At 29.9% G+C, this 24,854-nt stretch overlaps 1 protein-coding gene across 1 annotated transcript; it reads left to right on the plus strand.

Annotated features, from left to right (window-relative positions):
- Nucleotides 1-2,282: 2,282 nt before the first annotated feature.
- Nucleotides 2,283-24,134, plus strand: LOC111633348 (calpain-D-like). The gene is made up of 11 exons (XM_023377900.1): nucleotides 2,283-2,381; nucleotides 3,820-4,003; nucleotides 4,421-4,623; nucleotides 5,915-6,063; nucleotides 11,395-11,547; nucleotides 16,876-17,040; nucleotides 18,065-18,252; nucleotides 19,660-19,802; nucleotides 22,311-22,489; nucleotides 23,217-23,390; nucleotides 23,593-24,134. Exons 1-11 carry the CDS (start codon nucleotides 2,376-2,378, stop codon nucleotides 23,654-23,656), a joined length of 1,608 nt encoding a protein of 535 aa, XP_023233668.1. The 5' UTR covers nucleotides 2,283-2,375; the 3' UTR covers nucleotides 23,657-24,134.
- The last annotated feature ends 720 nt before the right edge of the window (nucleotides 24,135-24,854 follow it).

Raw genomic sequence — 24,854 nt, forward strand, 5'->3', positions numbered from 1 at the left:
AAAATTGAATCCACCAAAGGTTCTTAATCTTTTTCTGTTATTCCTATCTCCAACCTCTTCGAATACAAGTTGATGCAACAATTTTATTGAACTTGTCGAGGCCGACTTTAGTGTTTCGCCGATAATTTCTACGAGCGTCTCCATCTTAAAAGTAGAATTTTAAAACTACTCACGGTTTGCCGAAACGTAAGTCGAAGTCCTTCCGGAATGCCGATGTATTCGGACTCTCCAACGTCGAAATTTTCACAAAAACAGAAATGTCCGTAAATGTCCAGAGTACTCACAAAACCAAAGCGCAGTCCGTCGAATCTCCTCGACTTAAGCCTAATCCACATCCGAGCCTATTCCTATCCCGGACGGGTCCCCACTTCTGTGAGACTTTTCTTTGCCTTTTGAAAAACTTTAATTGAGGTAAGAAAGATTTGGATAACAGGAACCTTTTAAGGAATACAAATTACATAAAAAATACTGTGATTATTATAAAAAACAAATGTAGGACTTCTTTTTCGTCTTTTCGCGCGTTCTTCTTCAACCGTCGTCTCCTCTCGCGAAGTCTCGTCTCGTCCTCCTCTCGTCGTCTCGCCAGCAGATGGCGTTTCGCTCTCCACATATATGTACAGTAGAGCGTCGTTTATCCGAATCAATTGGGGACTGGGGTGGTTCGGATAACTTATTTTTCGGATAACGAGTCATGTACAAAAATATATATTAATTTATCCCATGTTGAAATTTCTCTCCATTGCGTGTCACTTCGCGTTGTATTTTCGTCGATGTTAAGCCTAGCGAAGACTATTGTATCGTAAAAAATTATTTTTTTATTTTGTACAAACAAAATAAATTTATTGAAAAATATAAAAACAATAAAAAATTATACTTCAGTTGTTAATTTAGTATCAAAAACGTAAAATATTTGAGTAGCCCGAGAAATAGCCGAAGATTGCAGCGCCACAGCACTAGCGAAAATTTAAATTTGCTGACTGGAATGCTTTCGGATAACGGACGTTTCCGATAACCAGCTTTCGGATAAACGACGCTCTACTGTATTTATTTTTCATTTTCGTGGCTAAATTATGCAAATATTATTACCGTCGATTTCATTCTTTCACTATTTCTTTCAAACCTTACTCTATTCGTTACATCTAAGTACTAAAATCTTATGTTAATTGGTTAATGATTTTGAGAAAAATTTTGAGAAGCTACTTAATGAATTTACTAAAAAATATATTTTTTCAGTAAATTCATTAAAAATATCTTAAATTCTTAGAAAATGATATCGGTCCATTAATAATTTATACAATTAATTTATAAGGATAAAACTTTGATATAAAATAGTCTACGAAAGCTTCAAGTTATATTGTAAACTAGCAGATGAGCCTGGCGATTCTCGGGCAAAAAGTAACGATACCGAAGATTAAGATTTTTAGATTATAGCCGATCTTATCCGTTTTCACCGGGTGCAGAAATTTGGTTCACCCTCTTTCGAGACTAATTAGAGAATTTTTAGATGGATCTAAAAATATAGCCTATTCGATTTTTCGCAAAAACGCAAAAAACCGCATTTAAAATACTACGGAATTCGAGTTCAGGGTAATCATTAATTAACCCTCTTTTTCTCCCCGCGGGGGAGGGAAATTTTGAAAATCCCCTTCCTAGTGAACATTCTCATGGTGTATCCTGTGTACCAAAATTTCAACTATCAACTCGCAAGCGTTTGGGCTCTGCGCTTATTATTATTATTATTATAATCATCATCTATCCATCTCAATTATAAGATTGACAATATGAGTTGAACGTATATAATAATAAATCATCTTACACAACTATGTATTATTTTGGTACTATATTTAAAAAATTAGGAAAAGTTTATCACATAACTCTATAATTCCATAAATCAGTCTTTTTTAAACTCTTTCCGCCCCGTGGGGACTAAGAGTTCCTCTTTTAGCAAGTCGTTTATGGATTCGGCCAGATTAAAGTATTTTCTCGTACCTTTCGTGGGATTTGGCCATACTCACAAAGGGGGAGGGGCTAGGTGGTAGGGAATGGGACTCGACATATTCGGGACAGACCGCCGATGAAATATTCGTTAGAAGTTGCTCTCCTGGAATCGATTCCGGATCCTTCTAGAATGGCCGTATAATAAAGCACGAGGGTAAATTTATTTTGTCTTAAAAAAAAAAAATTAGTTTTCTATATTCACACGCATTTTTGCTTTACATAAACTTCTAGGCCGACGTCATAACTGTCTCTGACGTCGCGCATTGTTAAAACTATTTGTTTTTGAACAATGTAGTAAATTATTAGAAATTATCAATATAACAATAACAACAATACATTTTATTCAACTTATTACTTATGCTTAGTGTCTGAGTATTATGAATGTATGTATGCTTTATATTTCTTAATTTGTTTATTTAGTTAATTAATAAAAGCGTGTAATCTTCGAACAGTGTTTATATATAGGCTAATATTCCTAAAAATGTTCGTTTATTTTGTTAAATGATTTTAGACAGTTTCAAATGAAAATATTTAACCATATTATCGATCAAGCAAAATGATTTTAATGATTATCCTTAAGTTTGTTTCTATACGCCAACGCGACACGTGGGCGATGCCTCCCCGGAGGTCTTTATAAGAAACTGGTCCTTATTGAGTATTAAAAACTGGAAAAAAACCCCCGGAAAAGTCCACATTGCCAGTCCGTTTGCGAAGCGCGAACTGAGATTTAGTGATTTTATCCACTCGGTGGGCCGATTGCCCTTAAGTAAAATTTTTGCCAAAATTTCATCTCTGCTAGGCATCATTTACTAGGGTTTTAAGCCATCCCTATATTAGAAAAAAAATTAAAATAATCTTGATTATTCACAGGATATAGATATTGCTTTTCAAAAATTACTCTTCGCAGTACTGAATTATTTCCAAAATTTAATGAAAGTTTTAAATAATTAAATTAAAACAATATCTTTAATACTTTTTAGTAATAATTTAATACTACTAGAAAGTAGTCATCTTTATAAAAGAAGTAAAACTGTTTATATGATTTCAAATATATTGCCATCAACAAGCTACTTGCTGACATACATTAGTACACAAAGTTGATGCTGAAAATCAATTCGTTTGCTGAATATATATAATATACAGTTTATAAGATTTTCTAATAAACAGTTAAGAGGAATTAAAATTAATGTAAAACCCAGTGTGATTTAATTTTAAAACAATAAACTTTGCAAACGCTATGTGTTAAATATCTTAGGCTCTAGCATTTACCGATATCAGGTAGACTCTGACCTCTTTTGGCAGGAATAATATGTGATACAGACATATTTGTGGCTGTAATATTTACTGTAGTACTTTATTAATATTACTGGTAGTAAAACAGTAATTCTACTGTATTCAAACAAGTTTTTGTACTGTATTTAAACTGGTTTAGCGTCTGATATTCAAAACCGATCAACTGATTTGGAGAATTTCCAGTGTTTGCCGGCATTAGTCTGGGACCATTCTTCTATTTTTATATGGAAACAGTATCTTTCTGTACGCAATTTCTTTACATGGATTTTCTGGGATCATAACAATCACGCAAAAAATAATTTGGTATACTATTTTGTCTGATCAATAAATCGATGAATAGATATCTACGAATTCTTTACAACTTTTCATTAAAAAATTTCAAAAAATATATTATGCAAATGTATAATTTGTTTTACTGTTTTACTGTTTTACTGTTATACAATTTTATTTAGTATTATTATTATTATTTCATTTATAAAAATGTTTTTAAAACTGTTATATTCTTGTTTATTTATTACAATTTTATAGCGTAAAAGAAAGTTCATTGATAACAGCTTTCCACCAGATTCAAAATCCTTGTATTATGATCCGAAAATTAATAAAGTAGAATGCCAATGGCTCAGACCTTGTAAAATAAAATCTTCTCATGCTGAATCTGAAATAGATTGGGTTATGATTCGATATCCATTAGAAGCTTCAGATATAGTACAAGGTAATACCATGCATAGCCCTTTCTCAATATTACAGTAAGATTGAATTTTTTATTGTATGTTTAATTAATGTATCCTGTAAATAAGAACAAGTTTATGACTTCTTACAATTGTCTTTATTGCACTTCTACACAAGACACTGGCCAGACAAAGAACCAGAGTTCCTTTGTCAGTCGTTTTTATACCCTCATACTGCGAAGCAATGATGTTGTCAATACATAATGTTATGTATTAACAACATCATTGTTAAAGTTGTACTGTATATTCTAATTGTTTTTGAAGGAGATAAAATGACTTAATAAATATTTTTATTGGTTTGATCAATGATTTAATTTATTAATTTAGTTTATAAATAATAAAAATTACACTATAAATAGGCATACATATAATTCTTATTTATTTTTTAAAATTTTGCATAGGTTCTCTTGGAGATTGTTGGCTTATGAGTGCTTTGGCTGTATTAGTTAAACAGCCGCAGCTATTAGAAAGAGTTATCGTTACAAAAGATATATGCCCAGAAGGAGCCTATAAATTTCAGCTATATAAAAATGGTTATTGGAAATTAGTTGTAATTGATGACTTGCTTCCGTGTGATGCCAATGGATTTCTGCTATATTCAGAAGTAAGTTTAAAAATTGTATGTTTGATAATTATAATATAAGTGAATCCAATAATTTATACAGTAGTTTAAATATATTAATCTCCATTTGAAAATTACATATTCCGTACATTTATGTTGTTATATATCTTTAAAATATATTTAATTCAATATGGATAATCTAAGCCAGTAATAACAAAAATTAATGATGTATTTCAGACATTCTTCTTAAAAATGTTTTAATTTTAGAAAGATGAATGTTTTCAAAACATTTATAATTCCATTATCAGAACTACTTGGAAAAATAATGTTGTAATCTCAAAATTATAAATTGAATATATATTGTTTTAAGTATGAATAATATAAATTACGTAATAAAGAATTTCAAATACTTAAAGTTACTATAATACACTTCTTGATTAGCCTTGCTATATACTTGTGAGCACTATGTTGGCTTCTTTATTCCTAGACTTATTACACCGTCACTGAACACAAGATCAGCCTTAGAAAATCTGTTTATTTTTCCAAAGGCTGTTCTTGTTTATTTACACTAAACTTTGTATTTTATTTTTTCTCAATAATACATTTTTTTAACATATGATGTATTTTATGTCAAAAATCAACTTTAAACAAAATGAAGAAAAAATTATCTTTAGATAACTAAACTCATAAGTACACAAAATCTTTATAAATAACGAAGCACAGGAGTACTGATAGGAGGGCAAGGGGAGCAAATTGTCCTGGACTCAAGGAAATAGGGTCCCTTATACTATGTTTTTTTTTTTTTTCATTTACCTCCTTTAATATAATCTTTTAATTTGTTATAGGGTTCCCAATATGTATTCTGTTGTAGGGCCTGTTGTTCTCTGGTGGCTCTGAAGATGCAAATTTTATTATGACCAATTAACTTATTTTTGTGAACTTTAAATTTAACATTTTTAAAGAATTTAGAAATGAAAACATTTAATTTTTTACATATAATTTTTATATAATATTCAATGGTAGTTTTTCTTTACGTTTTAAAATTATATATTATAATTGGTGATAATTCTTATTTAGATTGCTTCATGATAATAGAAAGAAATGGCACGATCAATTTGGCAATCCATACACTTTTTTTACAAATAATATATTCATAAAATTTCAAAAGAACAGTTTTCTAAAATTATATTAAAAAGTTTGTTCTTTTTCACTTAATTAAAAGATTAGTTTCAATAATTGTTAATATATTGATTTATATCAGCTGAATTATTAGCATCTTCAACATTAAAACTTGTAAACGATTATTACTTTAAAATACATGAAATTTTCATAGGCAAAAAGAAAACAACTTTGGGTTTCATTAATTGAGAAAGCAGCTGCCAAATTACATGGTTGTTATGAGGCTTTAGAATCTGGAAGGGTTATTGATGGACTACAAGTTCTAACAGGTGCTCCTTGTGAGAATTTAATTTTGAACTGTAAGTAATATTTGATCATAAGATATGAAATTTAATAGTAAATTATTCAATAGGATTAGTTATTTAGTTAAAAAGGAAGTTTTAAATTCATTGCACAATATATGAATTTAAAACAGAAGAATATGTAACTAAAGACTAAAATATTACCGTATATTGAGATTTACTTATTGTTAATAAATTAATCTCCAAAATCTACATTATTACTTATTCTTCTTCCTTTTAATTTTTATTATTCTATTTAACTGTACATAATAATATACTCTTCAGAAGTGAAATTGCAACACCATGAAGGAATGTGTATAGCCACATACGCTTTGTAGGAGCAGTAGAGGCGAGAAACATATGCAACAGACACCTGTTTATTGAGCAATGAATATGGCCCCCCACAGGCATATTATCAATTAAGGTGATTAATCCCTTGCCAAACTATGTCCACTGAAATGCACATGTTGTCTACGTTATGTGGTGGTGGTCCCCGCTGCACCTCATATCAGACGAGTCCCATAAGTATTTGATGGGAGAGAGATCCAGCAAAGCTGCCGGCCAAGAATGGATGCGAATTCTGTTCAGGCTGGTGACATGTGGTTGGGCATGGTCTTACTGGAACACCGTGTCGGGTGCAGTCTGCACCTGTGGCTGAACCACAAGGCCCATAATTCATGTGACGTACTGATTTGCTGTCAGAGTACCAGAAATGTGCACCAGGGCTGTCTGTTGATCGATGCTCAGAAAAAAGAGCTGACACATAGTGTTTCCCAAGATACTGCCAATCTTGTCCAAAGTTTTCATTCCTCCACAGAAAAAAAGAAGGATTCATCTGTAAACAATACCTGATGCCATTCATGGTCCAGTTGTGATGACAATGACACCAAGCTTGCAGCACTGTGTCAAGTGGTTATTAGCACCCTTGTTGCTGGTTGCAATGCATGCAGTCCAACTTCATGCAAGCTGTTGCAAATGATTTGGGTGGACACAGATGCACCAATTGACGGAAACAGACTGCTTCGAACGTCACATGCTGTGGCAAATTCACCCAACAGACTGTTTGGTGAATCTGCCAGCCTGTGCACTCTGTCGCGCGCCAGTTCAATCCACATGCCCTTCAATGTGTTTGCAGATGATCTTGCATCTATTGTGTCACACATCGCTGGATGGTTCTCATGTTGTGCCAAACAAGTGTGGCGATTCTGTGCATTAACAAACTGAGGTAGCACAGTTCCAAGGTACGGTCTTGTTCCCCAGCCATTAATTTAACTGACGGTATTCAGCTTGCTGTTATCTCTGAGGCATTTTCTATGCTTCTTAGAAAGTTTGGTTGCAAACTGTCACTGATAGCATTGTGAGATGTATAAGATTTTAAATAATGGGTTGTGACAACAGATAAAATTTTATTTGAATGGACAATGGAACTCTTATAAGCTACAATAGGGGTCACCAAACTACGGCCCGCGAGGTCAGTTCATCCAGCCCACCACTGCACTGTGACACAAATGAGCTAAAATATAACTATTTATATAGAAATATCATACATTCTAGATAAACTTACTAAGTAGAAAAAATTAAAATAAGTGTAAGTAAAAATGCCAAAGTTGGTCCAATCTGATTTTTGCAACTGACAATAATACAATGTTTAGGAAAATCAGTAAAATAAAAAATTCGGTGATATTTTGCGATATTGGACATAACACCGCTTTTCGTGTAAGTACCTCCAATGAAGTTTCTAACAAAGCGATTACGAGCTTGCTGTGGAGATCGTGTTTGTGTATTGGTAAATAAATATACTAGTTATCTTTATTTTTTGTGTATTCAGTATTCTGTATTGAACAAAACGGTTATACGGCCCGCACTTGTCATTCTTTCAGTTATCTGGCCCGCTGTGAAAAAACTTTGGTGACCCCTGCTCTAGAGGAAAGTCATTCAGTTCCTTTGAAATAAGAGCTAGAGTGCGATGTCTCTCTCAATCTCTCTCTATCTGCGAGACATATGACTTCCGTCAAGTGGCGGAAGCATGGACAGCTATTTCTAATAATTCTGTTGGATGGAATTTTATATATAAGGTGAAAAGTCACCTTCAAACACGCTCTTATTCGTGCTAAGGCGCTCTTTCCTTGCTTTAACCAATACTCTTGTCTCTTTCCTAGTATTCTACTTTGGATCGTTCCCAAAAACTCTCAACTCTTTATGATGAACATGTAAGAATAATAGGTAATATAATTATATTATGTAAACTCTGTTTTTTTGTATAAATTTGTTAGGTTAGGATTTGAAAGTGTCCTCCTTTGTATTAATATCGAAACTAAACATTTTGTTTTTTTCTTGTCAGAGTTTTACTTTGAATTTCCATGTAATGTGTATATACGATAACTATAGTTTTGTTTAAATAAATATAGAGCTATATTCCTAATTATCGTTTAATTGATTAATGCCTAACTCTATCGACAACTCACAGTTAAATTAAATCTTTCTAAAATTTCCGTTGATTCGAATACATCTTTTTCCACTCTTAAGTTAAGATAAATTTGCGAGTTAGAATAAGTTTAATCGCATCAGGACAGACAAAAAAGGATTTCACAGATCTTTCTTCATTTCATTTCCATCCTGTATGCGGAACGGGGGGAGTCCTAGAGTCCTTGTATCTCACAGTAGCTACACTAATAGCTATAAATATTAATATATATTATTATAGCTATACGTAGCTATAATAAAGAAAATGGGAAGAAATAGCTCCTTGTTTTTTTCCTATTCCTGTTATAATAAATTAAAAACATGAACTTTAAAAAATGTTAACACTATATTTGTTATACTAAGTTTAATGTAAATTGCATTGATTTAAAGATAAGTGAGAATAAAAGAATATTTGAATATAAACAGATACTAAAGAAAGTGAAACTGATAGATAAATACAACTGGAATATATGTATAATAAATAATAAACATTTTTATTTCTTCAGCATTTGTTCTGTATTGCGAACTAATATTTTTAGTTCTTAATAAAGGATCATCTTCACATTCAACTTATAATTTAGATAAATAAATTGTAATTAATATTTTAATTATATGATTTATTAAAAATTTTAATGAAAATTATTACGTGCTTATTATTAAAATTAAAACTAAATTGACATTATTATAATAAATAATACTGGTTATAAAGAGAAAGGTGTAGAAGAGAAGGGTTAAAATTAAAACTGAAGTATTCATTGGGGAAGGGATAAATTTTTTGGCATGTGGATAGAAAAGAAAGGGAAGGCGTATAGAACAAGCATATGTAAGAATTACAAGAATTACACAAGATTAATGTATATACACCTTTGATAACTTGATAACAAAAGCAATTAAACCGTTTTTGGATTGGAAAGCCGTAAATAGAAAAAGTGAAAAATTGAAAGGATAGCAACAAAGCACAGAGTTGTGAATAGAGAGTTTCAAATGTTATTTGTGTTATGTAAGGTTTTTCCTCTATAATTCAATGTATCTTTCAGAGTTTAAGCTGTCGTTAGTATTTTCGCTAAAATGTTAAAAGGATGTAAATTTAGCGACAACTTTTTTGGCATATTTCGCTAAAAAAACTAACATTTTTGAAATGGTTAAAGCATCTTCCCATCACTGAAAAACTAACGTTTTCAAGATGTTTTAATTACAATTTGGTGACGGAACGACACCAAACTTTCTTCCGATTCCGATTCTTTTGAATACTTTCTAAAGTTTATTTTAGTTTGGAAAAATTAACGATTTACACTACAAGCACAATGCATTCGTTAATTAATAAACATCAAGCTTAAGAATAGAAAGTGATTGGGAAATCCAGAATCGATCTTTCGAAAGAAACCCGAAAATTTTCCATTTACATGTAGATACGCATGCTTTTATTGTGTAGTAGAAAATAAATTTGTAGTCTTATTGCGGATAAAGTTAATATTGCAACACAGTTTCCAAACAAATTACAGTCAGTTCCCTTTTAATAATAAGAAAAAAATCTATCCCATCAAGTCATCTAAAGTCGCATCTTAGAAAATTTTTCGTTGGCCGATACGACGACCGGGTGAGGAGGAAGGTAATGAGAAGATGCACTTCTTTTTTAATTTTTCTTACAATAGGCATGCCTAGTAAATGTTGTAATTCCTTCGTATTTAACACTAAATAAGGTTTGCAAATGATGCAACAAACGGATCAATATCATCATCATCATCAAGAGTTAACCAAGTTTTGAATTCATTCACTTGAGCCAGGTTTTCCTAAATGTACAGTACAATTGCATGTACTTATTCAAGGGAAAGAAGAATCAAACAAATGCCTAGACTGATTCATCTTGAAAAATCAGTTTTTAAAACTCAAAACAATAGTAAATTTAGAGGGAACAATTATTTTTACATATAATCACGCCTAACGCATTTAAAAATTTAACGTTTTGTAGCATCATTTGTGAATCATAACAAAAACTTTGCTAGTTATAATGAGAAAGTCATTTTATGATTAAAGAATACTTCTATATAAGCTGAATTTAATTTATCTTGAACAGAACCTTAACTATATTTTCAACAACACTTTAATTTCAATAAAAGAATGTTTTTGGCCCCTTTTCAGAGGTCTGCATCAGGTTTAACAAAAAGATTCAAACTGTCTTATTAAACAGTGCGAATCTTCTTATTAGACCTGTGAAAAGAGTCGAAAATGTTTGTTTAAACAAATTAGTGTTGCCAAAAAAGTAATTAAGGTATATGTTTACTTATAATTGTAAAGCTGTTAAAACTTTTAAGTAAACATAATAAATATTAAAAATAATTTTATGTAATATTTTTTTAATTAAAATATAATTGGGCTGCAATTTGAAAAAAAAAATTGAATATGTTCTTTCATATTCAGTGCACACTGTTGAGCCTGAAAGATTTCGGTGATATGACATTAACAAAAACTCCAATTGGAAACTGTCTTGATGTAAAAATATATCAGAAACTTGTTAAACATCGCTATAAATGGACCCCCCATATGGGAATTTGATTTTCATTCAGCATTCATTGCCTGGAGTGAATCAAAACCAAGAAGAATTGTTCAATAATGTATGATACTTGAAGGTTGTAACATTAGATTTATGGTTATATTGGTAATGCAGTTCACTGTATTACCAATATAACCATATCTGTACAGTATCTGTGAGAGTAAACAAATGCTTAAACAATAATGTATTGTGTACTGTTCTGGGCAGCCTCACGGATGAGTTTCTAAAATTTTGCTACAGTTTTTTTTTACTAAAATTAGTTAAAATGCTACAGAAAATTTTTTTCAGCTTAAATCCTTTATTTTTTATTAATTATTTATCACTTTATGAATTTTACAGATTGTTATGTTTAAGAAATCCTTGGGCTAATTATGTTTGGAAAGGAAACTGGTCAACTCACTCAAGACTGTGGACTTCTAAGTTAAGGAAAAAATTAATGCCTCCCGATATCGAAGAAAGCAGTTTTTGGATATCATTTGAGGATATATTGAAGTTAGTAGTTATAGAAATGACAACTTTTTTATATACGCTATTTTACGTATTGACTAAAAAAGTACTGTACATCAATTCAGTCTAACATTTTGCTTTTTTTTTATTATTATTTATCATCATTATTTCATCAATTTCCAAGTGTTTTGGGAATTTTCTTCCTTTCTTCATTATAATATTTAGGGAATATTATTTTATTTATCAAGATATTTTTTACTTCATAAAATATATATAAATTATTTACTTAAATTGTTATCAATGAGACATCCCTGTATTAAGTTCTTTTAAAATTTTTGGCTACTTTTTCTACACTTTCAGCAAATGATAAAATTTCCTAAGGTTTTCAAACCATATTAGAATTTTCCTCATTTGTTTAATCTTTAATTAAAACAAATACTCACTTAGATATTATTTTTTTTCATTATTAAAGTTTTGTTATTTTTACTCATTTGAATTTCAAATATTCTTCCAAACTTTTTAAAAAGCTCTTCTAAAAAATTTTATTTATTTATTTTTTTAAACTATAGTAAACTTGTTAAAAACATTAAAATTTCTTTATCAATTTTGCTTCCCAATTTATTAGAATATAGAAATCACATACTTAAGGGTTATTTTGAATCTCACTTAAAGTAGATAATTGCTTATAGTAAAGTGTGAAAGAAGCTATTTTACATAACATAATCTCTTGTTTGTATGTAAGGCTGTATAAACAAGACTAATTTTTGCATTGAAGTTTTTATAAATTTTTGATTTGTGTGTTTATAACTCAATAATATTAATATATGATATTAAAAAAATTTTCAGTAAAATTTACTGGTTTGATAAATAAGTAGAAATTTTAAAATTTGTAGATTTACTTCTATTTCTAATGCTAGATTCTAAATACAGAATTATTATATTTTAATGCAAACATATACGAAATTAATCCGACAAGTAAATTGCTATGTAAATGACAGAAATGTATGAAATATTATAATGAAAAAGTTCTAAAATTTTTCTGCAATTTTTTTCCCTATTCAATCTCCAATGTTTTGAGATTGGATTATTACTATTCAGAAAAATGTGTCTGGTAGAAAAGCAAAAATTCTAACAAAAGCCAAGTTGGAATGATTGAAGAAGACCTATGAAGATAATGACATTGTTTCAATTCGCTCTATATTCCTTAAACTGAAAAATTCAAATAACAATACAAGGGTTTGAAAAGAAAAACACATCAAACATTGAATAAAACAGGCAATTCCAGACAGAACAGTCATGAAGAGATAATTTGCAAAGACAAAGTGTAGAAAGTTATTGTGAAAGTTCTCTGAAAAGTTTTTTATTTTGGATAATAAATCTTTCTTCACTCTCTCTCTCTCACTTGACAATCAATGGCAATAGTGGATTTTATACCAGTGATAACTCCTCTACATCTGCACAATGAAAAGTTTTTTTAAGAGAAAGAAATTTGAGGATAGAGTTTTGGTTTGGATTGCAAGGACTGAAAAATTGAGTCAAGCTCTAATTAGAAAATCAGATTTTATTATCAATGCTCAAGCAATATTTAAATGAATGTATATGATATTATCTGATTCCTTACATTCGAAAGAACTATTCTCAAGAAGAATTATAGAGTTTTGCTTTATTTATCATTTTCAATTTTCAATGTATAGAGAAGTAAATTTTTTTTAATACATTCTTCTTTATGGATTCTTTTTACTACTGTGTTCAAAAAATATCGGGAATTGCTATAATTTTTTCGTCATTTGGAACAACTTTCATTGACATCTAGCAGCAATTCGTATGTTATCGTCTTTACATGCTTATTTTGCATGTAAAGAATTTTTGCGTTTTTTGTTCAATTACATTCGACATTTTGAAAAATTACAGTGGTAATTTTTCAAAATGTCGAAGTTGAGAGAGAGAGAGAGAGTGAAGTATTTCCGAAAACGTTGATGCCAGCTAAAACACGCAAAAATTTAACAAAAATAATATTAAAGTAGCCAAGACATAGCGAAATATTGTAATGCCACATCACTATCGGACATTTGAAATTTGCCGACTAGAACGGTCGGTTAACCGATGTGACGGTTTATCGGGGGTCGGATAATCTATGCTCTACTGTACTACTACAAAAATGTTGGAAATGTTGCAGAGAAGCCTTTGGTGACAATAATCTAGCAAAAGCAAACTTTTAAGTGGTATATGATGTTCAAGGAAGGCAGAGAATGCATTGAAGATTAACTAAACTATTGTAGACTATCCACTTCGATGAAAACATGTTGCTAGAATCAGAAATTTGGTGTTCAATGATCAGCATTTAACAATTATGGGCATTATTGAACATGTTCAAGTGTCATTTGCAGCTTGTCAAGCAATTTTGAAAGGTTATTTGGGTTTTGTGATGCATCGTTTCTCAAGTTGTTCCGAAAATATTGAAGTATTTCCGAAAACGTTCAAGTGGCCGAGGAGATGCTTTCTTAAGGCGAATTGTTCTTAATATGTGATGAAATGTGGATCTATGCTTTTGACACTAAAACAGCTCAACAATCAAGTGAATGGTGCTCTAAAGGTAAAGCAACATCAAAAAGACCATGTCAAAGTTTGTCAAAAATCAAGGTTATGTTGACTGTTTTCTTCAATTCCTTCCAACTTGCCAAACTATCAACAAAGAATATTATTTGAATGTTTTGCAATTTGTAGAAAATCACCCGATTTGTTGTGAGAAAACTCATAGATTTCGCATTACGATAATGCACCTGCTTACAATGCTCTTGTTATTCATTAATTTTTAGCCAAAAACTCAATAATATGGTTCCACAAGTTTAATATTCACCTGATATGTCATTGTGTGACTTTTTCCTGTTTCTTGGACTAAAATATCTGCTTTGTGTCACTATTTTCACTCAATTGATGCCATGAAACAAAATTTGCAGCGAGTCCTGAAGGGATTTCATGAAAACGACTTTAACTAATGTTTCGAGGATTGGAAAAAAATGTTTGCATTAGTGTATTGTAGTGGGAGAGGATTACTTTGAAGGGAACGGAATAAATTTTGATGAATAAATTTAAATCTTGCATTTTATTGAATACCCAATACATTTTGATCACAGGGTATAGTAAAAGTGGCCATAATACCACACTGGCAAAATTTTTGTGATTTGTTATCACAACAAAAATTATATATGAATTTAAGTTAATTAAAAAATAGGGTTATGTAGAATGCTTACTAGCTTTCCAAATTTAAATACTTAACGAGCAATTATTTATTGTGGAATTGTCAGAATGCCGGGCTGCAGATTTTAATCATATTTTTATTAATTTATTTAATTTAAAATATATGCTTTTCACTTCAAGTTAGTAGTGGCTTGCCCCTGTACTGTACTACATCATACTTTTTACCTTTAATAAGTCATAAGTCATACAACCAAAATATTGCCAACTTACAAATAAATGAAGACTTCCAATCTGAACTTATTGAAGTGATATTAATAATTTAACAAAAATCACAAATAAGATTATTTTACTAATGAAATATAAGGTCAATGCATTCAAATCAAATCATGTATTGATATATCCAATATAAAAATATATTGTAATCCAGGAATATATAAAATTAATTGTGTTCAAATGTTTATTTCAAATCACCTTGTATAAAGAAATATTAATTTATTATATTATTTTATTTAGTTTTTTAAAATTGTGTTGTCATCTGTCAATTCTGAATTGAAATCTGTATTCTATTGTGAATATGTTTTGCATGAATAAATGCAGAAGAAGTATGCTTTTAAAACTTATTTTACATTTATGTTATTGTGATTTATACAGTATTATTTCCTGTATTTACAACATATATAAGAAAAGTTACTTTTATATTAAAAATTAAATAAAATATATGGATATTGAATGTAAGCAAAAGTATAAAAAAATAGAAATTTATGAAAATTTACATAAATTTTGTAATTTATCTAAAATTGAGAGAATTATGAATTTTAATAATAACCTAAATATTTATTACTGTAATTTCATTTGGATAAACTATGAGCTATCTTATTTAAAAGGTAATTTAAAAGCAATATGGATTTCAATTTAATATCAATTTTTCAATTGTAATTATAAATTTATCAAACAACTTTTTTATTGTCTATTAATAATCATAATAATAATACAGTTGAATAGAAACACATACATCCCAAAGGCCACTACATTGAATACATGTCATATTTTTAGGATATTCTTGAATATAGACACATACACTGAAACACTTATTTCATTTTTGTTTTGTTTTGGTTGCTATACCTTGACTCTGATATGGCGTAGTACGTAGCAACCGATGTCAACCAAGTATAATCCACTACACTCAACATAATAATAATATTTTTTAATGTGTATCGTTCTCAGATTGTGTCCAATATCAAATCTCACAAACTTGGCTGTTGGGCCCACCCGTGAGACCAGTACAAAATCTTATACAGTTTAGAGAATATTTCTGACAATATGACAAGTTGCCAGAATGGGAGCTTTTTGTAAAGATCTATCAAAATTTGAGTGAATGTCTATTGTCTTCAGGCTCTTATTTAACAAATGTGCGATAACTCATGCGGCAGAGAGAACTATTGGTATGATATGGACTTTATTCATTTTCTGTAGGTGTTTTACTTCTTGAAAAAGTTCAGTATCTATCAATAATTTGTAAATTATGTGTATTTAGTATAGAAATGTCAATGATAGCGGTAGTTTTTTGCACTTTGTCAATGGGGACAATATTCGGTGTATTGTGATGGATCTTTTTATCTGTTATAATTGTTCTGTCAAAATTTAGTTTGAGCGTTGTATTTTCAAGGATAGTTTGTGGAATATGGTGTATTTGTGGTGTCTAGTAAATATTTCTTTGCTATATACTGGTGAATTATTTTAGTTACCTGTTTATGTCTGAATAAACAGCCTGTTTGTGCTTGGTTTTTACATCTGCTTATGATATATTGTATAGTTTCTTGTGCAACATGACATTTTCTGCAAGTGTCATCCATGGTATCTTCGATTACGTGTTTCCTGTAGGCCCTTGTAGTTGTTTCTGTTTTCCCAAAGAGATTCCCATTTCTCAGTCAGTGGTTTGATGTTGCCTTACCAACATGTGGCTGTGCAAGGTCAGTTGAGTATTTACGGTGTGGTAAGTTATACAAACTTTTATCTCCATTTTTGCAATTTTATGTGGGATATACACTGGTGTACGTTATATGCTGCCACAGGTTATCCACATGAAATTATAAATTATAATAATCACCTTTTTCATATATATACTGTTTATATATTAAATATTTCAATTCTAAATAATTGAAAAATATGTTTTAGGTATTTTGATTCTATAGATGTATGCAAAATAAGATCAAATTGGCATGAAGCTCGGTTTGAAGGCACTTATCCATGTTTTGCTGATCACAAAAATCTTACAGCAGTTAAAATATATATCTCAGAATTAACAGAATTGGAATTAATGCTTTTTCAAAATGATCAAAGGTTAATTCTTTTTATATTGTCTCATATCAGGATAAATTAAATAATTTATTTAGCCAGCAAGAATTTTAAACCAAAATATTGTACTGCTCATTAATTAAAATTAAATAAACAGTTTTAGATTTAATCTCTCAGGACCTTCACTGAAAATGGAATTGAGAAGACCTAGCCTCACTATTAATTTATTGATAAACTTCTTTCGGTGTTATTTGAGGAAACTTATTGACCTACCAGTTGATGATTATACAAGACTTTCAAAGATAAACGTTAATTCTCTTTTGAAGCCATGGCCTGTTATAGTTAAAGAATTATTAATTATTGGATTGTCCTCTAGTTATATGTATTCTTTTAAGTGAAAGTTCGTTCCTCCTGGATTGTGATCAACAACTAAGAGACTTATATTAGTTAAAAGATGTTGATTATTTGAGTAAGAGGTTGGGACAGTAAAATTTTACTTAAAGGAATGTGGATTTCAGCATCATGTTTATTGTCTAATTTGAATTACAAAATAAACTCGTTTTTGTACACAATTTAGATTAAATAGGTTTTAGATAAACTTAAATGGTAAAATCACTAATGTCTCGTGTGACGCTGAGTGTTCTTTCTGTGGAATGATAGTGATGGATATGAGAAAATACCTTCTTGATTCTTGTAATATTCTTTTGAATATCACAAAAGAAGATGACAAAAGCAGATGGTAGTGTAGAGTTACTACCTGTTTTTATCATCAAATTTTGTTCGGTGACAGTTTTCTCCACGTTAATATTATACTGTATAACTTTTTTGTTCATGTATCAAATTAAAGTAACAATAATATTTAACACCCTTTGTAATAACACCCGTTATATCAAATAATAAAGATTGTTGAAACATAGAAATTATCAATCAATCAATGTGATAATTAACTACATTGATGCAATATTGAATTGTATATAACTGACTTTAGAATTGCACAATATATTTCATGTTTATTATATTTTAATAAAATTTCGTGTATATAAATAATAAATTTATTATTATTGCCTAGGAATGTAGAAAATTCAGAGAGATCTTATCTAGATCTTTGTATCACCGTGTTTCATACAGCATCAGGACATGTTGGATTATTCAAGGAATGCAGCAGCCGTCAAATTAGATGTTTTGTTGGTTGTAATACCATGTTAGAAATGGGAGAATACGTTGTCATTTGCTTTGCTTTTAATCATTGGAATATAAGTAAGTGTACATTTTAAATTTTCTACATAAAGTTTAATTTTTATATATAAATTATTTATTTATTTAATTTTACAAATAGCCATTCATTAATTGAAAAAATATCGTTATGTTGAAAGATTTTATTAATTCTATAGTTTGATTCAATTAACTGATGAAAAATTAGCAACATTAGTAATATTCCTATAACATCCAATGTCAAATTGTTGATCAGATGGCACTACTACATATCACTTGGCATTGCCATTTTTACTTTTCCGGTTCCATTATATGGTAAAGTATGGCAATTAGTAAACAAAAATGACCCCCGAGGTTTCTATTTTTGGACTCGAGACGTTAAAATGTTGAGAAATGCAAAAAAACTCAGGTTTTTTCTGTATGAATGAATGTTAGAGCGAGTGGTTTGTGACACGATTTTATTCACCCACTCTGAAGCTTAACTCTTGTACTTTTGTGAAAAATTTCTGAAATTTTTCAGGGAGATTTGTGTATTGATGCTAGTACATTTTGGTGGTTAAAGGTTGAGGAGGTAGGGAGATAAAGTGGAGTTGTCATATCTCGAGTAGGGTCGGGCTTAATGACAATTTTCCTTGTTATTAGCATTTGCAATCTTTTATAAAACCCATCCATATCCTCAAAATTGAGTTTTTTCTTTGCCATTTCATAATTAAAAATATAAAAAGTTTTTTAAAATAAAATATTATAACAGATGGCACCACCAAATGTTGCCGGGAAAGTTAACCAACTCATTGCTAGATTTTTTAATAAGAGGTTTATTTTTGAAAATAGGCTAATTGAATACAAATGGGCTATCAGTTCAGCATTTCGTGTTAGACACACTGATGTATTTTTTTCACTATTTTCAATGTGTATAAGAATGAAAAAGATTTTGTTCATATTTTGCAGGAACATGGCTTATTACATTCCCAGTATTTTTTTTTTCAATAAAGTTATAAAATATAGTTACGTTAAGTGTGCTAAAAAGTAAGTTGAATTGTGAGAAATCAATTTTTAGCTGCATTTTTGAACAGATCAAAGATTAGTTTCATATGCTTGAGGAACTGTTGTCATTTAATTAAGTTTTGCCTGCAATTTTTAAATGGGAATTGTTTTTCTAAGTGAAATAGCATTCCTTTAAATTGTCATTCAAATAGAATAAGTAAATATTTTAATGTAAAAAATTAACAAAACGTGCTTAACCAAAACAAATATTCTAAAATCTTAGTTACTGGGTTGCAATTTGAAAAAATTGTCAAACTATAAATTAAAATTTTTGAATGACTGATGTGAAATGGTGCAATATTGGAATGTATTCCCATATGCAAAATTTGAACAATGCAAATACAACACATTGCAAAATTTAGGGTATAATCAAATGGCAAAATTTCATTATTAAATTTTTATTTCTAGATTTAAAATCTAAAGACTATCCTAAAAGTCTTCTAGTCATACAAAGTTCAAAATGTCTTCAAATGAAAAAAGCATTATCACATAAACATATATTTGCTGATTCCATTATTAATTTAGTCATAGCAAAAGGAGCAAGACATGAGGTATGATTTTAATTTTAAAGTTTCATTTTAAAGAGGTCATTTTATAAGTTTAACAACTATTTTGAAATTAATATTTTGGATTACATCATGAATTGGGAGACTGGAATGATACAGCAATAAATACGTCTATCAAAGAGCCTTAATTGAATTCCAGTAAGATTTACTTTGAAATAAAACTAATGCTTTCGAATACAAGTAATTTTCTTTAGGTCCGTGTATTCGATGATGGAATGCTTGAACAGAACAATGACTTTTTTGAAAAATTAAATGAAATAATTCTTGAATATATACATAATAATAAATATAAAAGTAAATACTTGAAAAAGTACCAAAAATAAAAAGTAAACACTCAAAAATTATATAAATATAAACGAGATAATGTCCCTAATAATAATAAGAACTAAGTAATATTACGATATTACTTAGTTCTTGGGTGATCATATAGGGATTGCCATGCATAAACTTTTGTCTTTAAAATTAGATGCAATGGACCTTTTTGTCAGATTTAGATATCTCCAATGCTTCATGTTTCCTGACGGAGGCAGAATAGTTTGGTCTCAAGGGTGAAATCTATGTTAAGTTAAGGAGTGCGTTGTGTTTATTTTGTCAGTATCATGTTTATGTTTATCTAGTCTTACATTGAATAGATCAGTTCCATCACAAGGTCTCTCAAGTTTGTAGCCAACATCGATCGTCCTTCAAAGGAATTTTATATACACCGTATCCTAAGCATGTTAGTCTTCTCTTTTTACCTCGTGTTTCTATGTTGATCATATGGATTTTTAGCCTTAGGGTCCAAGTTGTGAATGTTGTGGGAAAGTGCATTGGCTAAATCCCTGATAAGGTTCTTGCTGCAACCATTTGTTGTGGTTGTTTATTCAAGGTGTTCCAGTTCTTTGATTGTGTCAGATTAATATGTACAATGGTTTTACGCCCTTTGCAGTTTTTAGGGCTTTAACCAAATTATATATATATATGTGGTATAAGAATCGTGGGAACTTGCAGGTATAAACAAGGATGTGTATCTTGGTTAATAAATATTTGTATGGATCTGTTTATTTTTAATGTTAAATCAGGAAATGCACATTTATGCTACCGGCTCGATCTAATTTAATAATGAGACCATACAACAAATGAACAACAACTCCTATAAAATTATTAATCTGTTTTTACCTTCTGTATAATGATGATATCAACAACATATCTTTTGTATATGTACATTTCTGATAGGAAATATGGTAAAACTGTTTTTTCTAATAATCGTATTACCATAATTTAACATACTTAATAATTTTTAGTGTTTGGTATCTTGTTCTATTTACTTTTATGTATTTGAGAATTATTTAATTTAAATTTTCAAAAAAGCCTCATTGTTCTATTCGAGCATTCCATCATCAAATATACAGACCTCAATTTCTAGATTGAGAAGTGTTAGTTCAAAAGTTTTATTTCAAATTAAACCTTGCTGGGATTCAATTAAGGGTCTTCAATAGATGTGTTTATAATTAATATTTAAAGGTTTTAAGATCAATTTTTTTATTATTAAAGAAATATATCTATTTCATATACAGAAAAAATATCAAAAAGATCCAATATAAGTTGTGAAAAATATTGTGAATTGTGCTGTGTTGCACATTGTGAAAAATATTTCTAGATTTACTATAATATACTGTGCTTGCTTGATTCAAATGTGCATCTGTTTTCTTTCTGCTTGCTTTTGAAAATTGATGTGTGCATTGCATTAAATCGACTTTGTGCCTGAATCTAGCCTTATTTCTCATCACTCTGCTCAACAATTTGTATGTATTACAAAATCTGTATAGACAATGCAATGAAAACTGCCTGTGAGGGCTTACCCACACCAAAATTTTTTTGTTAGGAACTTTACATGATGTTTGAACTTCACTACTGTAAATAAGTCTTTTTATTTTCTGCACATTTAGAGCCATCCGGCATGAAATAAGAGTTGTTATCCATAACAGTGTCCAGATTGTTTTGGGGTACAAATCTCTTAAAATCCTTTATGATATATTTGGATGCAAAAATCCTTTTCATAATAATATTTTTATTCTTCAATATCTTATGCATGTGTGTGTAGGATATGTTAAACTTTCAATCCAGCATATAGAGAGACTGGGTCCATCTTATCAATGGCATTACCGAATAAAAACATAAGCAGCTAGCTTGTCATTTTACTGTTTTTCTTCTACTTCCTTCAGCTCGAGACAGCATTTTCTTCTCTTCACTCTATTTATACTTTTTAGAATGCCCTTAAATCAAAATGTTCCAAATGAAAAGTTTACTTCATTGAATATCTTTTAAATCTTCCATTTCAAAGAATATTAAAAGTCAAATAAGTAACTTGTATGCAATAGAAATCTGCATGCAGATGTGCAGAAAAAACTAGATGTGTGTAAACTTTCTCCATTTTAAATTATTCAAGATATATGTAGAATAATTTTGACCATTAAAAATTAATATATATTATTGTAATTTTCTTTATTTCAGGGAAGAGAAGGAATGACAGCATATTATTTAACAAAACACTGGGCAGGATTAGTGGTGGTTATAGAAAACAGACTACCAAATCTTGCAATTCAAGTTATCTGTGACTGCTCTGAAAGTACAAATATTGTATCAACCAGGAAGACTTTGTTTACAGCTGACAGGGTTCCACCTCTTCATAGGTATCTATTTACATAAAAAAATATAATTAATACATATTCTTTTAAAATATCAATAAAATTTTGAATAGTTGGACAGAAAATGTTCGTAATACTTGTATATTCTTGTTTCAATATATCTATTATTATTTATATCTAAAATACAAATACATTCACTGAGCATTGTTAAAAGAATAGTTGGAAATTACATTTCAATTAGATTATTATTTAATATACAAAGTAAAAATGAATGATAAAAGATTCAACATTATATTCCAAGTACTTAAATTGTTTTTAGTATAATTAAATAAATAAATGAAAAGTTTGCAAAAAACACAATTCTAATATTATTTAGGTAGAATAAAATTAAAATTTGTATAACCGATTTTTTAAACAGGTAAAGTTTTTAATTGATAATACACTGTTTTTATTTAATTATTTTAATATTATAACTAATCAGCTATATGTAGTTAAAAACAACTAATAGTAATATTTTATTATTTGTTTTAACAATTTTGATAAGAAAATTTTTTATTAAAGCTGTAGAAAAATTATTCTTAGATTAGATTAAAACAACTGATTGTGTGTGGGGGGTCATGTAATTTGAACTGCAGTTCTTTTAACATTTAACTGGATATATAATGAATTGTTTACTCACAAATTACAATACAGATGAGCAATGCAGCACTTTTTACAACAACAGACAACTGTAAATAATTTATTAATAATTTTTGTCTTTTTAAATTTATAGACAAGTTGTTATGCTCTTAACACAAGTTCGAGCTGGAGAAAACTATACAATAATTCACAGACTGACTCATTATTTATTTGGTAACAAAGTTGTTCAGAAAATTTTACCACCAGGAATCAAGCACAATCCAAGAATTAATTCAGAACTATCTGGACTACACGAACCTATACCATTGTAAATTATTTTCATACTCAAAAATTGTGTGACATTACTGTATTTAAATTTTAATTAATTTGAAAATAATATTAACTTCTTGTATTCATTTTGTAATACAGTATACTGTGTTTTACATAAAAAACCAAATACAATATCATAAAAATACAGTGTGCTATTGAAAACATACGAACATGGAATCATTGATATACATTATTTTCAGTGAGAATAGTACAGCAAATTTTCACTTAATTTCATCAATAAGTTCTTGGAAAATCCAATGTTAAGCGAAACAAAGTATAATGAAACCAATTTTACCATAAGGTGAATGATTTAATTTGGTTATTATTATTCTATCTTTTTTTAAATTGTATTGTTTTTGCAACCTCCAGCATTATTTACCACGTCATGTAATAAATTTTACTGTTCATAAAGTAAATTCAACAATAATAATTGTAAATAACTACAAATGATATGTTAAATTTCAGAAGCCTATATCTCTACGAGAAATGTGTGAGGGTCGAAACAAAAATTTAATTTCAAATTAATTAGGAGCGAAAACGCTATTGTCGAGTTAAACCAAGGGTTATGTTAGTTATGTAAGGAAGAGGAGAGGAAAAAAAAACTGTAGCTGTCAAACAAACGTAACGCGAAAACAAATGACTTAACAGATCAGATGGAATGTCGGTCAGGAAAGTTAGCTCTGACTCAAGCGCTCATAAACAGTCGATATAGGAAACATTTCTTAAATGGGGAAAGTTTTGATGGATAGAAAAGCATCGCATATAGTCGTTAAAGTTCGTAGACGACAGAAATCACCAACAACGGGCTAAATTAAGAGCGCAAGGCTTGTGGTTCTATCAACAATCTCCGGCATAGTCGACGAAAAAGTGTCGAATAGACGCCTGGAATCGTAACTTTTAGGCATTTACGTCATAACATTTACTTAATTCTACTTCCTTCTTATTCCGTTTCTACTATCCTTGCTATTCCTTCTCTCCTTTGCCTTTGCTATCGTTACTTGCCTCCCAATTGGTGAGGCTTTGTCTGTCTCTGATGCATGGCTGTGAGTCGACGCGTCTTGTGTTTGTCACTACTGTCTCCCGGTGCGGGATGCGGCAATCTTCCCTCTGTTCTCGGCAGACTTGGCACTCCCGCATCCACTTCGGTGGATGTTTGCCTGCCATCTACACTTCTCGTTTCTCTATATTTCTGGTCTATTATTCCCTTACCCACTCTGGGCACCTATATTACTTGTCTGAGCCTCAGGAGCAGTGTCACCTAGTGGATGATGGGCTCACTCTTATCTTTTCGCTTATTTTCAAACTTTTAAGATCTATAGTAATGTATCACTTCTCTTTTTCGTAAATAGGACTTCGATTATCAAGCTGCCTTTTCTAAACTTCCCTGTCTATAAGGCGCTTTCTCTCAGGCGCTTTCTCTCAGTCGCTTTCTGCTCCTTCAACTTGTATAAGCGGACAACAG

The sequence above is a fragment of the Centruroides sculpturatus genome, unplaced genomic scaffold (assembly GCF_000671375.1).
Source record: "Centruroides sculpturatus isolate CEXI.00-Female unplaced genomic scaffold, Cexi_2.0 scaffold628, whole genome shotgun sequence".
Lineage (NCBI taxonomy): Eukaryota > Metazoa > Arthropoda > Arachnida > Scorpiones > Buthidae > Centruroides > Centruroides sculpturatus.

Coding starts and splice junctions, on each gene's coding strand:
- LOC111633348 (XM_023377900.1), top strand. Junction 19,803..22,310: donor CAAAAGGAGCAAGACATGAG/GTATGATTTTAA, acceptor TCTTTATTTCAG/GGAAGAGAAGGAATGACAGC. Junction 23,391..23,592: donor CTACACGAACCTATACCATT/GTAAATTATTTT, acceptor CATTATTTTCAG/TGAGAATAGTACAGCAAATT.